Source organism: Vulpes vulpes, chromosome 1 (assembly GCF_048418805.1).
Source record: "Vulpes vulpes isolate BD-2025 chromosome 1, VulVul3, whole genome shotgun sequence".
Classification (NCBI taxonomy): Eukaryota; Metazoa; Chordata; class Mammalia; order Carnivora; family Canidae; genus Vulpes; species Vulpes vulpes.
The window spans coordinates 57,522,683-57,539,512 of record NC_132780.1 but is presented as its reverse complement, the minus strand read 5'-3'; the positions used below and the strand labels follow the sequence as shown (position 1 = coordinate 57,539,512).

Here is a 16,830-nt window from a genome sequence, read left to right as displayed (position 1 = left end):
TCTGTTTTGCTTCTAGCTACAAGAAGACACATGAAACCCTGAGTCACGCTGGGCAGAAGGCGACTGCAGCTTTCAGCAACGTTGGGACGGCCATCAGCAAGAAGTTTGGAGACATGAGGTACTGCGGGAGAGAACCGTGGGGATGGTGCTAGTAAGCCTTGGCCTTCTGAGGGAAGGGGAGCTTTCTCTATTGGCTGGTCTTCCTAATGTATCCTTTTTTCATTGGATTAAAATTTTATGTGGCTGATTGTGATTAGTGACTGAGATAAATTTTTACGATGGAGAATTTTCTGCCAGCAGGTCTGCTTAGTGAGCCTGGTCCCAACCATGTGTCCTTTCCAGTAGGACATGACCTAGTAAAAATGGAAGATCCAGGGCTACTTTAATTCCCAGTAATAAGGGGGGATCTCAAAAGAATGCAGCACGTACTGAATTTTATTCATGAAAATTTAAACAGTAAGTTAAAATATGCATTCAGTGGAATATGCTCTGATAAACTATTCTAGGTTACATTTTTGTATACATCCACTTAGGATATTTTTTTCTATGCTGAATACATACATATTTATTCTTTTATTCCAGAAAGCTTCCGTGGTATATAGTCCTTGCACATTTTGGTTATTTTCAGTATTTCATTATTATATAAAGTTAGGGTGAACATCAAGATTTTGAACTGAGAACCAAATGTCCTCATTATAAGTGCCCGAAACACAATGCACTTTTGGTCATTTTTATTTTTTATGTTATGTTTTAGTAAGTTATCTCATATGGAAGTGTTAAATCTTTTTTTGCTTGTTTAAATACCTATCTTAGTTTATTTTGAATTTGGTGATATGCTTAGGAGATTTTTTGTTACAAATGAACTTTATTTTTCTCTCTAGAAATCAAATTCATTTTTTTCTAAAGATTTTAATTATTTATTCATGAGAGACACAGAGAGAGAGAGACAGAGACAATAGGCAGAGGGAGAAGCAGGCTCCCTGCAGGAAGCCTGATGCGGGACTTGGGACTCGATCCCAGGACCCCAGGATCACCGGGATCACCCCTTGAGCTGCAGGCAGACGCTCAACCACTGAGCTACCCAGACACCCCTCAAATTCGTTTTTTAAAAACTTCTGAAATTTCTTCCTTTTAAAAAAACTGCATATAATTTCACTGGATTCTTAAACTATTTCTTTATTACCCTACAACTTTGATACCTAGAGGCAAATCTTTATATTGTGATTATTTTGGGCTTCATAAATTACTGGATTGTGCCCATGTATTATCTTAATAAGTTGGCTTTCATGAGGCTGGAGTTAAGTAAGTACAGGTGCATGAATCTGAGTACATTCTTTTATCTTCATATTTATTAATAATGCTATAATGAAAAGCAACTGAAATTTTTCAGTGGCTGCGTGGGATGAATAGGTAAACCTTCTGGATTATTAAATAACCCTAATTTTATTACAGATAAATTTGCTATCATGTCAATGGCATTAAAGCATTTACCTAAACTAATAAAATAATATCTGAAAACAGAAAATACCCTATTACATCCTATTACCTCTTATATACAAGAAACTATATTTAGTTTCTTGTTATTCATTATATTATACCAATATATTTATATTTACCAATATATTTAAATACCAATATATTTAAATATGCCTTATTATACCCTATTACCTGTTATATCCAAGAAAATACATTTTACCATGTTTATAAAACTTGCTCTCCACATGCTTGGTTGAAACTTTTCACTGGAACACTAGGACCACAGCATGATACTGGAGTGTTATTTCTCCCAATTTAGGGGAATTTAACAAAACATCTCTGAAGCTTTTTTAAAGTACATATTTCCAGATTCCACCTCTCTGAAATCGTGCCTCAGTGCATCTTGGGTGGAGCCTAGGAAGCTGCATTTCTTGTTTTGTGTATTTTTAAAAATATTTTATATGTTTGGCAGAGAGAGAGCACGCAAGCACAAGCAGTGGGAGTGGCAGGCAGAGGGAGAGGGAGAAGCAGGCTCCCCATTGAACAGGGCTCCTGATGTGGGGCTCCATTGCAGGACCCCGGGATCATGACCTGAGCCGAAGGCAGACGCTTAACAAACTACGCCACCAGGCACCCCTAGGAATCTGCATTTGTAACAAGCTGTTAAGTGGTTCCACTTCAGGTGGTCAGGTTATGAGGCTGCGTGTCACTTAGGTCACCTGTACCCAGGTGGTTTCAGTCATGAAATGGGGATAAAGCTAACAACATCATCAGGTTGTTATAAAAGTTGTAGAAGAGAGCCTGCCATTTATTAAGCACTCAATAAATGCCACTTTTTGTCCTTACTAAGTGACTGTCTCAGTTACAAGGTAACCCCACATGTTGGAAATGAGGGGAATGTCCATTAACAGGAGCGCACTGTAGTACTTCATAGAGGTTTTTTTGTTCATTTTCCTAAGTGGAAAAATGTGAAAGCTGTTTCACATATCCACTATGTTAACATATCCACGTTCATACACCAATTGGTTAGAACATCAAGGTTGTATTGACTTCTTTTTCTTTAGTTTTAGCGTGGCTTTGTTTTAGGGTAATGAATGATCTATTTTCCAAAAGTTTCAAACTTCTCATTAATTGTTTCTCTATGTGGAGGCTACAAAACTTTCATTATAAACTGTAGCTAAAAATACTGAGAAGTGTAGCCTATGTTACTGGAGACTCCAATACGGTCTTGTAATATGTTGTAGAATTTGCAAAATTCAGACTTACATTTTTCTCAGACTATAACATCTAACATATATCACTAAGGATAGATCTCTGTGAAAGCAACAAGTTTTGCAAAAAATCTTTAGTTTTAAATTATGCTAGAACAAGTGATGTATCTGAAAATCAGATTTGAAAATTACTTAAATGTAGTATCATAAAGATTCTTAAATGAGAAAACTGTAAGTTTTTATTTTTCACTTAAATTGATTGGCCAGTTTATAAAATGTAGAGAAATTTTAAAATTCTATCATATTTTACTTCGAACTCCTTGTTAGTTTAAAACATTGTATAATCCTATATTCCAGTTATACTATAAAATTCTTTTGTGTGTTTCTGGGAAATGATTTTTGAACTTGTTCAAAAAGATTGCCAGCAAAATTCAGGTACCTTGAAGGAAAAACCATACCTCTCAGTTTTTCTTTGAAATTATTACAAGTTAATACTTAACAGACTTTAAAACCCTAGAACTTGAGCCTTTTCATAAGTTAATGAAAAGCACTATGTGAGAATTTAAACTGATAGGTTTTCTAAAAACACGTCATATTTTTCAAGAGGAGTCTCATTTTCTCCTGATTGCCGTTGACTGAAGTCCCCTTTGTCCTGTCAAGGGACTGCCCCCCTCTCTTTCTCTACCTGTAAAATCACATTTTTAATGGCTGCTGAACTGAAACTGCAAAGTTAAAACGAGGACACATGAAAGTACTCTGCAGACCTGCAAGCTCTTGGAATCGTTTTTACCATAATACTGGCATCTTCTTGGAACTTCTCAGGCATTTGTTCCAACCACATGTGAACTAGTGGAGATGAGGGTCTTTGGAGGAGACAGAGATGTTTGTTAGGGACGCCTGGGGGGCTCAGTGGTTGAGCGTCTGCCTTCAGCTTAGGCGGTGACTCAGGGGTCCTGGGATCGAATCCCGCATCAGGCTCCCTGCAGGGAGCCTGCTTCTCCCTCTGACTGTGTCTTTGCCTCTCTCTCTCTGTGTCTCTTGTGAATAAATAAATGAAATCTTAAAAAAAAGAAAAAAAAAAAAGAAAGAAAGAACCTTGCTAGAATCCAGGCATCTCCATAGAGCCATGAGAAGGATAGTTAGAAGCACAGCTTATAACAGGTTGGTACAGTAATTGTTAAGACACATTGAAAAGGAATAAGAAACGGAGTCCCGTCCTCTCTGCTCTGGGGCTCTGGGGGGCAGGTGCACCACGGCCCTGCTGCTAACTCTGCTCCTGCTCTCTCCTGTGCTGCGCTGCTCCGGCTGCAGGTCTCACTCCATCGGGTAAGTGCTGCGTCTGCGGCCCGTGGGCCCCTTGCCGCCCCCTTCCACCCCAGAGCCCCCAGTTCCCTCCACTGTGGGTGTGCGTCAGCCAAAACCCTAGATCCCTTTCCCGGAGACTGCCTGTCACCAGGGAGTTACAGACCGTAGGCCATTGAATGTGTGTGGATTTATTTAAGCCTGTATCTCTCGCCTTTCCGAATCACGTATACTGGTTTCACTTGCTGAGCAGTCTCTCAGGAATCCCTTCCTACATCCTCAGTCCTTCCTGCATTGGCAGAGGTCCTTAGAATTGAAAGAAGGGGAAAAAAAGGAAACCGGAAAAAAAGTTGAGAGTTGTGGGGTTTTCTGAGACTCGTGAAAAGTGAGCTGGAGACACTGAAAAATATTTTGTCTAGATTGTCGTGTTTTTCTGAACTTCTTGTAACTGTTTCTTAAGTTGGATGGTTCACCTTCCCCTTTCTGTACCGTCTGAAGTGGAAGAGGAGAAAGGTCCCGAGAAGACCACCCGTGTTGGGAAGTGTGCCATCGTCCTGTTAAACCTGCCCTTCGCTGGAATCTTATTCTATACTTAGGGGTGGGGGTGGGGATTTTTTTTTCCCTAAGAAAATTGCCTGTATTGAAAGAGATGAATAGATTGATAATGCTGATGAATTTCTTTTAGTAATTCCTTTTTAAATGCCATTTCTGAGGAAATACTTGCCTAGTGTCTGAGTAAGACCATAAGGACTCCCTGAATTTCTTCGGCCTTCTCTTTCTGAGTTCTAGTAGAGTGCTGCTCATACGATGACCTCAGTGGCTATGGTTGGGGAAGGGTGAGGAGTTTGATCCCTTGCTGTGAGCTTCTTGGGAGGAAAGAAGCAGGCATGGTGTTGGAAAGGGTGTTGGGGGGCAGTGCTCTCCCTCCATGGACCCCATCCGTGGCGCTTCCTCCCTCTGCCCGCCTGATTTCGCAAAGACATAGCAGGCGATCCATCAGAAGAAAGATGCACCAGCCACCGTAGGACTGGTACAGTGAGAAGGCTGAGCCTCTTAGGCTCCTCCGCAGCGTTGGTGTATTTGTCCCAAATGTCCTAGAGAGGAGAAGGCCCCGTGTTGGACTGCGTGGGTTGTGGTGACTTCCCTTCTGTTTCCTTGAATGTCTTATGTTAACTGCATGCATTCGTCTGGAGAGTTTCTCTACCCTGGAACGGCTAGCTTTTGCCTGCCAGGCTCTGCTTGGCACAGCCCTCCCCCCCCCTTCCTGAACACGAGGGAAGGGAGCGGGAGTGGGACCTGGGGAGGACGTCTATGGGCTCCTGGGCACACCTGGAGAACCCAGACATCCCCCCCACGTCTCCTGGCCTGCAGGCAACTCACAAGAAGTCACGTACCATCCAACTCAGACAGTGTGCTCCTTCTTGGGGCCCTCGAAAGCTGACCGTGGCCCATCCTACCCTACGAAAGCAACCGTCGCCTTGGTGGGGTGGGCGAGGACTACTTCAGTTGACACTGCTGTTTTAGAACTGCCACTGGCGAGTTTCTCATGTACTTATGTTGTGCTGTCTTCTTTTTTTTTTTTTCCCTCCTAATCTGCTCTTGCCCTGAAGCTACTCCATTCGCCATTCCATAAGTATGCCTGCTATGAGGTAATGTGTGCAAATTACTTTATCTAATATCAATGCAGAATGTGTATGACGCGTTACTTTGTTGATATTTACTTTGGGGGGTTCCCCCCACCCACCTCCCACCTGCAGTGTGAAAGGAAATGCAGTGACTGGAATGCCTTATTCTCTCTCCTGACTGCCTTTAGGAGAACAGGCTGACGTTTCTGTTGCAGCAGGTATGATAGGCCTCAGCTTTTGACCACACACACTGGTTTAACTCCCGGGTCTCCTGTGACCAGAGACAAGCTACTTACCTGTCTCAACGTCCGCTCTCTTACCTGTCATGTGACATCAAGTAACCCATGTGAAGCACTTTCTTAGCCAGCACGCCTGCAGACGCAGAAGTACGTGCCTTATCTCAGCAGAATTAAACGCAAGCCTGGGAGAAAGGTTAAATGAAAGGAATCGCAGACTCCCAGGACGACAGTCGACAGTCGTAGGAAGGATAGCGCCAGGATTTATTAAGGTAGATGTTAGGGTGAGGTGTCTGTTAAGCATGAGAATGTCGTTAAAATTACCAGCTAGATGAAAACTCCTGAGAAACACATTCCCCCCTCGGAGTTTGCGTAGCTGAGTGAGGCCATCGGATCAAAGCACCCTAATAATAGTGATAGGATATGGAAGGATGAATGTCAGATGAGGGGGTCAGGAGATACTGATGGTAGCCCAGCTGTGCCAAGAAGGAACTCTGCAGCCTTGGGAACGTCACCTCAGTAACATCAGTTTCATCATATTTAAAATAAGAGGCTAAAACCAGATTTACTGCTCTTCCCATTGCTCCTGCCTTGGGCTGCTTGGGGGGACGCAGGGGGTAACTCATAAGCCGCCATCAAGCCTCCAAGGCCCTCCCGCACTTCAGTCCGACTTGTGCCCCTTTTCCCTGCTTTGTAGAATATAATTGTGCTGTGATGTGTTAGAGGAGGGGTTTGGGTTGCTCTAAATAGCCTGAGATCACTGCAGCCAAATTCTTTCTACGGTCATTTGTGGTTGTGTGTGATCTGATTAAATCTGAGTAAACAGTTTCTCCCTGTTCCCCAGCACACACTCTGGTGTAGTTTAATTCGAAGAATGTCTGTTTTATTATCCTGATGATGTTTCTTCCACCCTGAGGTTATATGGTGACTTTGGAAATTTAGCCACAGTATTTGATTCCCTAACTTGGTGGTAAATCAGGGAGCAAAGATTCAGGATTGCACCGCCCATCTTTGAATGACTGGCACCCCCTAGCATAAAAACACTCCAATTGAGTAGTGCAGCCTGCAGCTCTGAGCTTCTTTATTTGTGAGCTTTGAAGTCTGGGTGTCCAAAGAAGGGCTTGCAAAATTAACATGGTTTCGCTCTGTGAATCCATCTAGTGGCATATGAGTCAAATGTAGTCTTCATGATCTTGCCTGAAATTAACTTTAAAAAAAAGCTTTTACTCAGCTAACAGAAGCCCATGAACCACTGGGCTGAACTGACTGGCCACTCTGGGCCTAACTGATCAGGGATAGGCAGGCATGTGAGCGGGCTTGCCCACATAAAACCTGCAGGGGAAGTAAAGGGCCAATACATATATATAACCTTGAGTCATTCAGGTGCAAATTCACTAATATTTCATCATGAAACAGCAATATTATGGAGGATCACTCATTGGAATCTGACTCACGCTTGCATTGTTGACAAGCTGTGATGTCATACGTGGGCTGTCTGAGCTCACCACTCATAGGAATCTGACTCACGCGTGCATTGTTGACAAGCTGTGATGTCATACATGGGCCGTCTGAGCTCACCGTTGTCAGTTCGTACAGAATAACGCAAAGTATTTCTGACCATCTGGCATGTCAGAGTCCCTAGAGATCATCTCTAACAAAACCAAATTCAGTCAAAAAACATTACCTACCTTAGATCCTCTTGGTAGTGTTAGAACTGTGCTTCATTCCACACCATTCCAAGAAGCCCATATAGTAGAGCCAGTCTCCCTTATAAAAATCCTCCAGGCCATTCCTCCTGTTTCATTTTGCCTGCACTCAAGAGAAAATAACAGGTGGCTTATCGAATATCGTCACATTCAGTTGAATTATTTGACCTGAAAATGGTGGCAGTCATGGTTGCTGAATGCTGATGAATGCTGATATGGATGCGAGATTCAAGATACAGTTTTAGTTCCTTCGTGGTTCCTGTTTCTTTTGTTGGACCCAAGGATTATCTATTTTAATGGTAATGATATCATTAAATCATGTCATGTGCCCAAATCCAGTATAGGAAACCAAAAAGCACCAGATGAAGCATCTAGTGCTTCAAGTAACAAGATGATGTACGTAGAGTATTTAACACAATGAATGAGTCACAGACAAAAATGTCAGTAGACTGCAAAGATTTTGTTTGGTAAGAGAACAAAGCATATATCCTCTTTAGGAGGAAAAATAACATGTGCTCCTAACAAACACCATTTTGATCAAGCATTAGACAAGTAATAGGTATATTTCCACCTAAAATAATGAAAGTGTTGACTTTCAGAAGCGCTGCTTCATGGAAATTGACAAAATGATTACTTTTTAAGGCATGGAAAAGAAAAATTTATGAACCTTTTTTTCCTTAGCTCTTTGTCTGGTCTCACCTTTACTGAAATAAATAACTTTAAAATTCCAAGTGGGAAACCTCTAACATGACATTCTTCAGATAGACTTTCCATTGCTTACAAAATACAAAAACAAAACCACAAAACAAACGAGTTGGAAATGGAGTGCTGTGATAGAAACAGTTAATTAGCAGATTACAAACGCAGCTATCATTCTTTTGACTCATTGGAAGTGATTTCCAGTGCACCTTGCAATTATTAACAGCTGTGTCATTAACAAAGGCTGTACTATTTATTTTATGACTATTTTACTTAGAAAATTTCCATGTCAGGTTATGGTTTGTGGATCTAACCTAGCAGAGATGAAAAATACACTTTAAAGCGTGGTTGGCGAACCGACAGCTGGCTCTGGTGCAGAGATGATGTTTACAAATAAGAGCAGAAAGCCAGGCAGCTCGGTTGCTAAGACAGCTGTGTCTCTGGAGCTGACCTCTCTTTTTTTGTTATTTTAGGAATTCTCCTACTTTCAAATCATTTGAGGAGAGGGTTGAGACAACTGTCACAAGCCTTAAGGTACAGATGAAGTGAATTTTGTGTCATGGGGTCTGTGAATCAGGACAGCTTAGTCATGGTGGTGGTTAGTTCGGAAGGCGGGGCCGCCAGCAATTGGTGCAGCCAGGAGGGCAGCCTTGCACAGAGTCCATCTGTTTCTTCACGTATACGTCTGTCGGTAAAACCAGTACTGGATGGTGTTGCTGGACCCTCACAGAGTTGTTCACGTAAACCATCCAGGGTGATTACCTGTTGAGAATGAACTGGGATGTGTGTTCACATGTTCTCAGGTTAGAAAAACTCTCTTCGTGCTGTCCCCTGGAAAACATGGGTGGGGTATGTGAGAGAGGACTGTAGGGTAGGATCAAGGATATGGGAATTCTGAATTCAGAGTGTAGGTGAAGGGCCCGTAGCCGCTCACAGCCTCTCTGGTTTGCACGTGGGCTAGCAGAAAGCGAAGCCGGCTCCATGCATTCCAGCGCCCCCCTCCTCCCCTCAGCTGCCTGGGCTTGTTTACTCTGTGCACATACTGAGCACAGCACAGCATGACCATCGCCGAGGGAAAATAAAACTGAGTCACACCGTGCATTCTTTTGTAATAATGCATTTGATCCCCCAGGTTTAAACTGAAAATATGCCTCTTTGATGGGAGGTGCTAAAAAAAAATATTCATTGAATTTATTGTGTGAGTGTAGATGTAGATGAGCTCATCTGCAGAGGAAGAAAGCCCAAATAAAACTAGTCTTAAAATGTATGGAACTTTCAAAACAGGGGGAAAAAAATCCTTGAAACTACTAAGATAATGTTTTTGAAGGTATCACCTACACAGTGACTTAAATACATCTTGATGTTCTTATCTGTATTTTGTGGACAATCCATTTCTGTATTTCCCTGTCTGGGAAAATGAAAAGTGCAGATGATCTTTAACCAGATCAAAAGCAGGTGCACGCACACGCCGGGTCTCCAGCTGCTTCTGAATCCTCTGCTGTCATGTGCTGCTCATAAGTCTGTGAGGTTGTGAGGTATTCCTCACTAGAGGTCCTGTGTGCTCTTACTGGTTTGGACTTGGAGAGTCTTTCCTCTTAGGAGAGGCTCTTTCACAGAGTCTCCTACTTTTCTACAGTATCAGACCTGTGATTAGATGTTTAAGGCCAGGAATGAGGTTATTACTCAGCCCCTACGATGCCTTGCTTTCCCTTACCAGCAGTTTGTAGTTGTGCAGTTTCGCCAGCCTGCTGGTCAACACCACTAATTGAGGATTTAGGGACCAGTGGGAGGCACTGAATTGCCCCCGTGTCTAGGGAAAACTTTTGAGAAAAGGAGGGACGTGCAGGGCCTCGAACACTTCTCCTGCTAGAATATTAAGTTTCAAAGCTTGAGGGTTCAGAAAATCCTGCGAGTTAATTTCTCACCATTTGGTTCTCAGCCTTAGACAAAGGAAGATGGATTCTGTTGCTCGTTAGACCAGTTCTGACATAGGAGAAGTTGTACTTTTTAGGTTTTCTTTAGAAGAAGGAGATACGAAGAAGCAAAAGAAGAATAAAGAACAACCTATTTCCCTTTGCTTTTAGGAAGCGCTGGTAAGCTCACAGCTCACATGTAATTTAAGTGTTTGATCCACACTCTGAGCTTCTCTCACTTTTCTCACTTTGTTGGGATGGGAGGTATAGAGCCTGCCTCCTCCTTCAGGCATGCACTAAACTAACTCAGCTGAGCAGATTCTAGCTTGTGTCAAGACTTCCTTCAAGTGTCTGCATGATCTTCCCCTGGCTTAACAAGACTCACATGCCACCCACCTCCTGTGTCACAGTTGATGCCTACTTCCTCTTTTTCTGCCCACCCAGGCAATAGAGAATAAATAGCTAATAATTGTGCTTTGTGTAAAACTTCCCACTCATTCAGTAATTGCAAAGTTCTCATTTTTTTCCTTCCAGACTAAATAATAGATGGTTAACCCTTCTTTCTATAGTTTATTTGCCGCATAGTTTTGTGTTCTAAATTTTCTCCAGAATTTCTATAAAGTTCTTCAGTTATGGGTCCTGAGGCCGTTTCCAGCTGACACACACATCAGTGAGGATGAGTCAGTAAGGAAATGCCTCGCACCTACTGCTTTAAGCTTGATTTTTAAAACACTGCTCGCAAGGAATCATGTTCGTATTTGTGTTCCATTAGAAATAATGTTCTCCACGAAGGGAGGTCCGTTCTTGCCATCGTCTCACACAATCTGTCACACACCATGTGGCATTTCTACCCAATTGATTGTTCTTCCTTTATATCCAGTTCTGTGGATAGCTTGATGTTCCATGAAAAATTTTCCATTTCATCTTAATTACCTAAAATTTCATCCTTTTTTGCCTATATCCTTGGATACATCACTGTCTTACCTGAAGGCATCTCAGCTGGCTTCACCCATACTATACCCCGTGAGCACACTTTCTATTTTATCTAAAACAAGCAACCACACCAAGAACCAGTTCCTGTCAAACCATATGTGTTATGTGCTACCATGTTCCAGGGAATCATCGATAACTACATCCTTTCCAACCATTCTGATCATTCAACCTTCCAGTCATTCTTCGAACCATGTCAAGCAGACCACATTTTAAGTGTGCCTCTTTTTGATGAATACTTTGCATGGCCTGATTTAAAACCTTAAGAAAAAGACAAGATACACTTAATTGTTCTTTGTGTCCTCTCTGCCAGCCATATTATTACGAGAGATTAGGCGGGCCAACTCAATAATTCAAATCGAGTGTTATGTAAACCACAATCATAGTTTTGGGGATAAAGTGACAAATGCTTGGATGAAGAGTCATTATGAAGGGAAGGGTCCAGAAGAGGTTTATTGTTCACATGTTTCCTGAAGCAACTTCTCACCTAAAGTATTGCTGTGTACAGTCATTCAACCCACAAGGTTAGGGAACCAGGAAACCTCTTTATTCCACTCAACCCACTTGGCTAGATAGCCCCTTTATTGCACTCACCTTTAAATTGCTTTATTTTAAAATGATTCCCTCCTTTATTTTTCCATTTTGATTTGAGAAAAATCAAGAACTGGGAGAAGAGAAAGCAACAAAGCCCAAAAGAAAACAACAGTAATTGGAATTCATTTGATTCCAAACTGTGTGTGGCTTCTGTTGCAAAACAGAATGCAATATAATAAAGAGAAGAATGGGGACTCTTAGTAGATTACATTGAATTAATCTTGTTTCTCTCTGGAAAGAAAGAAATATAGTGAAAAATCACAGAGTTGAAAGCAACCCCTGCTTCTTCCTGGGGCTGAGATGACACAGAGTGGAGGAGGAGTCAATGCTCAGTGGCAGAGGTCTGCAAATTAAGGCCTGTGGGCCAAATCCAGCTGGTTGCCTATTTTTGAATGGCGTGTAAGCTAAGAATGGTTTTTATATTTTTTTTAATGGTTGAAAAAAAAATCAAAGGAAGAATGCTATTTTGTGACGTGTTAAGTTAAAATTAAATTACATGAAATTCACATTTCTGTGTCCATACATACGGTCTTCTGGGAACACAGCCATGCTCATTGGCTTGTGTGTTGTTTTTGGCTGCTGTGTACAATGGTTGATTTGAGTATTTGTGACAAAGACTGTGATTCCTAAGCTGAAAATATATATTATCTGTCACTTTCCAGAATGAGTTTTCTGACCCTAAGCAGAGTGGAAAATTCGACTTTAAGAACTGAATTTAAAGAGGCAGAGAGGGATTTTAGTGACAATCAGAGTAAAGTGTGTGCTTGTTTTTAATAAGACTTGCAGGAAGCATTAAATATTCTTTCGAAGGACTTTTTAGTAAGGAATTTTTCAAAACATTTTAACCGTATTTCTTATAAATTGATTTCTTCCTGATTCTAATCCTTATTACCAACGACAAGTGCACAAAAAGTGAGCCTCCTAAAGCATCATAACTTTGTATTTCAAGGCATATCCCTCCTTTAAGGGCAACTGCCTAGAAAGATCTCAACAGAGACCAGAAACCCTGTTCAATTGAGCCGCTCAGCCTTTTTTGAAAGACATTTGTCAGGAATCCAGACAGCCTAAGTCCCAGCAGAAATCCCAAATTGCAGTCGCTTAAGATGTCTACACCCTTTAAGCCGAGGGAATTTGTCGAAAATCCAGTTCTGTTTCGATTACATCTGTTCTCAGGGTCATGTGTCGACAGTGCAAATCCACAGATCTGGACACACTCACGGAGGGATCGAGATTTTTAGATGTAGGAGGCGTAAAGGGACCCCGCCAAAATTGCACAGAATCGAAGTTTTGGATCCTACCCCCGATGCCAAACACGAATGGCATTCTAGCACCCTGCCTAAAGGAAACTAACTTCTCGACACCCTTTACGTTCCCTTTCAAGAAAAGCAAAACCATTTCTGAACCTGAGAGCTGTGCGTCTTGCACCAGCACATCGGGGACCTGGGGAACTAATTGCACATTTGCATCTCTGCCCTTTCAGACGAAAGTAGGCGGTGCGACCCCCGGCGGAGGCAGCTTCGAAGAGGTGCTCAGCTCCACCGCGCAGGCCAGCGCGCAGAGCTCGGGGGGCGGGCCGCGGCGGGCCGAGGAGGAGGAGCTGCAGTGCTAGGCCCGCCCCCTGCGGCCCAGCCCCGCCCCCTGCGGCCCCGGCCACGCCCCCACCACCTGCAGCCCGGCCCCGCCTCCTGTGGCCCTGGCCCCGCCCCCAAGGGCCATGCCCCACCCCCTGTGGTCCTGGCCCCGCCCCCAGTGGTCCTGGCCCCGCCTCCTGCGGCCCCAGCCCCGCCCCCACCCCGGGAAAAACCCAGGCCTTGACCTCCTTCTTCCAATGGCCTCTCTGCGGAGTTTAATAAAAGCATTTCCACTTTGTATTTGTGTTAATGTTGGACCACGTGACCGTCACATGCAGCATCCGTAGACTGATGGCAGCATGTCCCCACTTGGGCAGGTACACAACGGGTTGGAGCCCTTGTCTGTGTGTCATTCAGCCTCCTACTTTCCTGACCTTGGCTATGAATGATCGGCTTCGGTGTTTGCTCGGCCCCCTCCAGGACGTGCTTGCCTTTGAAGGCCGAGCCTGGACGCCCCCTTCCAGGCCAGTCAGTGGGCGGGATGGTGGTTTCTGTGACCCTCTTCCAGCACCGGCATGGGCTCGCTGCAAAGGCCCTCAGACTGCCTGTGGTCGCCCTCACTTGCACCAGTGATGTGTGTTTAAGCAATTAAAGTAATCGGTTTTAACGAAGACTTTGAATTTTTCATTTCTGCGTGTCTTCAGGGCTGGTAATGACTTTAAAAGGTGGTAGCTATGAGTCTGCAGATGCTATTTTATGTTTTTAAAAGATTTTTATTTGAGAGAGCACGAGCGGGGAAGGGGAGGGTGCAGAGGGAGAGGGAGAAGCTGACTCCCTTGCTGAACAGGGAGCTCCCGCCCTAATGCAATGCTTTTTTTTCTTTTCTTTTTAAGATTTTATTTATTATTTATTCATGAGAGACATAGAGAGACACTCAGACATAGGCAAAGGGAGAAGGAGGCTTCCTGGAGGGAACCTGGTTTGGAACTCTGTCCCAGGACCCCGGGACCATGACCTGAGCCAAAGGCAGATCCCATCCCAGATCCCACTGGATCTCAACCACTGAGCCACCCATATGCCCCTGCAATAATGCTATTTTAAATCAAGGTCTACCGCTAACTTGGTGAACATAAGAGGATGCATAAGTAACTATAACCTCAGCGACCCTACCAATTCTAAAATTCTAATTTAGGTAGAGTAGTAAACTCAGGTAAGGGAGATCTGAAAGGGGGTGGCCAGAAAATGGGAGAAACAGAATTCTGCATCCCCTTTCATTTTGCAAATTGTTCACATGAATAAAAAAGGCATCCTATTAGTACGATCAGATTTCTGTAGAAATTTTTACCTTCCACATCATATGCTTCTCTTCTTCTAAATGGGACCGTACATTTGTTACCAGGTGGTAGACACACATCCTATAGATGCAATTTTTCAATGAACACAGAATTGATCTACTAACATAAAGCACAATTTAATATATATATGTTACCTATGGAATATATATTAGTATTTATTCATTTTTTAAATTTGCTGTTAGAAATGGATATGTAGTAAGTGATACAGTGAAATAAACCCAGTCTAAAAAATTCCATTCAAATTAATGGAGCAGACCATCTACACATCTAACTTAAAATCTAATTAGTTCAAAGCCACATAATCTCTGAGGCTAAGATTTTAGCAGAGATAGGTATGTGTCTATAATCTTGAACCAGAGTGGACAGTGAAGCCCTGCCAGTAGGATCATTGGCATTCTCCCTAATTTAACCTTCCATCATGTTGGTGGAAGCCAGACCCTGTCCCGCTGGATTGTGACTTGCTCCCCCACTGTTGCAAGTTGGTGTCAGTCTCTCTGTGTTCAATCTGAGGTTGCCTGGCATGCTGGAAATGGTCACCTTTTATGAACTCACTTCCCGATCGCGTCCTTTGTGACTCCACTCAGCACACTGTGCCATATAAAAAAAGCAAAGTCATGGTGCTGTGAACAAGTATCTACATCCACCAACTGATTTCTGCCCAAATAAGTGTCAGCCTTACCATCTGAAAACATAATATTAACAGTGGATAGAAAAGCTGCCAAGATAATTAGTGCTAATGCCTGAAAGATTCAAATACATTTTGGCCTCTTTATCTTAAACCATTCTTCAAAAGTTTGAATTTCATCAGTTTTATAAAAACGATACTTGTGTCAGCTCTCTTAATCAAAAGGGTTTCATTGATGATTATACCCTCTGATCCGGGAGTGAGATAAAGGACCATGACATGAGTGGTCTTTCACCCGACTACATGGAGAAGTCACATTCCTGCAGTTGCTGGTAGGTGCGTAGTCTTGGCGTAGAACGTTTCCTTTCCTCTGTGCCCGGTCACTCAACAGCTGCCTGTTTCTCCCCTGCTTGGCCTGTGTGCAAGCTCATCCTGATTTGACTGTCCCTGGAGTCTCCCTGTTATGTCCAGCTGGGCTCGGTTCACATGCAGTTTTAAAGTGTTTCCCCAAGTGCTAGAAGGTATTTGCACGCCACAGGCATAACCATTTACTGAAAAATCAAAATGACGTCAGGTCAACACCATGTACCCAAAATTATTTCACAACCCCACCCCCCCACCCCCAGATCTCAATACCCTAGAATTCCAGTGTGAATTGTGATTACAAAATGAACTGGCTTAAAACAAACAACTAAGTTCTGTAATGTAACCATTTGCTGCTAAATTTACGCTACAACTTTTTCTTACAACTCACATCTCCTGAAGACTATGTCTATTGGTAGGTCATGTCAGCAAAGCAATCTGCCCCTTACTCTGAATTACACATTTTCTTTTTAAATATTTTATTAATTTATTCATGAGAGACAGAGAGAGAGGCAGAGACACAGGCAGAGGGAGAAGCAGGCTCCATGCAGGGAGCTGGATGTGGGACTCGATCCCAGGACCCCGGGATCATGACCTGAGCCGAAGGCAGACGCTCAGCCATGGAGCCACCCAGGCATCACAGAATTACACGTTTTCTTATAAAGCTGTTCTTGAACCATGGAAAACAAAACTGAATGCTTTATTACAGAACGTCTCCATAGACCATGCCATTCAGTGGTCAATGTGAAGAAAACACTGGAAGTCTAAGCTGCTGCTCTGTCACTGTTCACTGTTCCAAAGTTACCTTGTTGGCCTGAAACCAACCTCACTGCGAAACAGTGTGTAAGGTGGTCGTAAACTTCAGCCGCGACAGTCTTCCCTCTCACTTACCAAATGGAGTGTGGGTGGGTGCGTGAAAGGATGGCCTTAGGGTGAAAAAGTGATTTTAATATGAAATGTAAAAAAATGGCTCCGACCCTGGTGTTCAGATACAATTTCAAACTATAATATTTAGCAAAAGCTTATGGTTACTTTTGATAATCTCTAAAGAATGGTAAAATTCTTTATTTTTCACATCTATCTGACTTTTAGTTCATACCATGAAGAGTATGTGTCAAGATAATCCAAAAATAAGATGATCATAAGTCTCCCACAGGATTCATC

At 42.8% G+C, this 16,830-nt stretch overlaps 1 protein-coding gene across 10 annotated transcripts in view; it reads left to right on the top strand.

Annotated features, from left to right (window-relative positions):
- The window catches only part of TPD52L1 (TPD52 like 1), a 97,475-nt gene extending 83,481 nt beyond the window's left edge, over positions 1 to 13,994 (top strand). Inside the window, exons 4-9 of one of the 10 annotated variants that reach the window (XM_072765021.1) lie at positions 17 to 118; positions 3,999 to 4,013; positions 5,600 to 5,638; positions 8,729 to 8,789; positions 10,267 to 10,348; positions 13,233 to 13,373. In XM_072765021.1, the coding sequence (XP_072621122.1) occupies positions 17 to 118; positions 3,999 to 4,013; positions 5,600 to 5,638; positions 8,729 to 8,789; positions 10,267 to 10,311 (262 nt within the window). In that variant the 3' untranslated portion in view covers positions 10,312 to 10,348; positions 13,233 to 13,373. Of the gene's footprint in view, positions 1 to 16; positions 119 to 3,932; positions 4,014 to 5,599; positions 5,639 to 8,728; positions 8,790 to 10,266; positions 10,349 to 13,232 lie in introns of all 10 variants that reach the window. The other 9 variants (XM_072765012.1, XM_072764999.1, XM_072764987.1 and 6 more) reach the window with 9 other exon arrangements.
- The last annotated feature ends 2,836 nt before the right edge of the window (positions 13,995 to 16,830 follow it).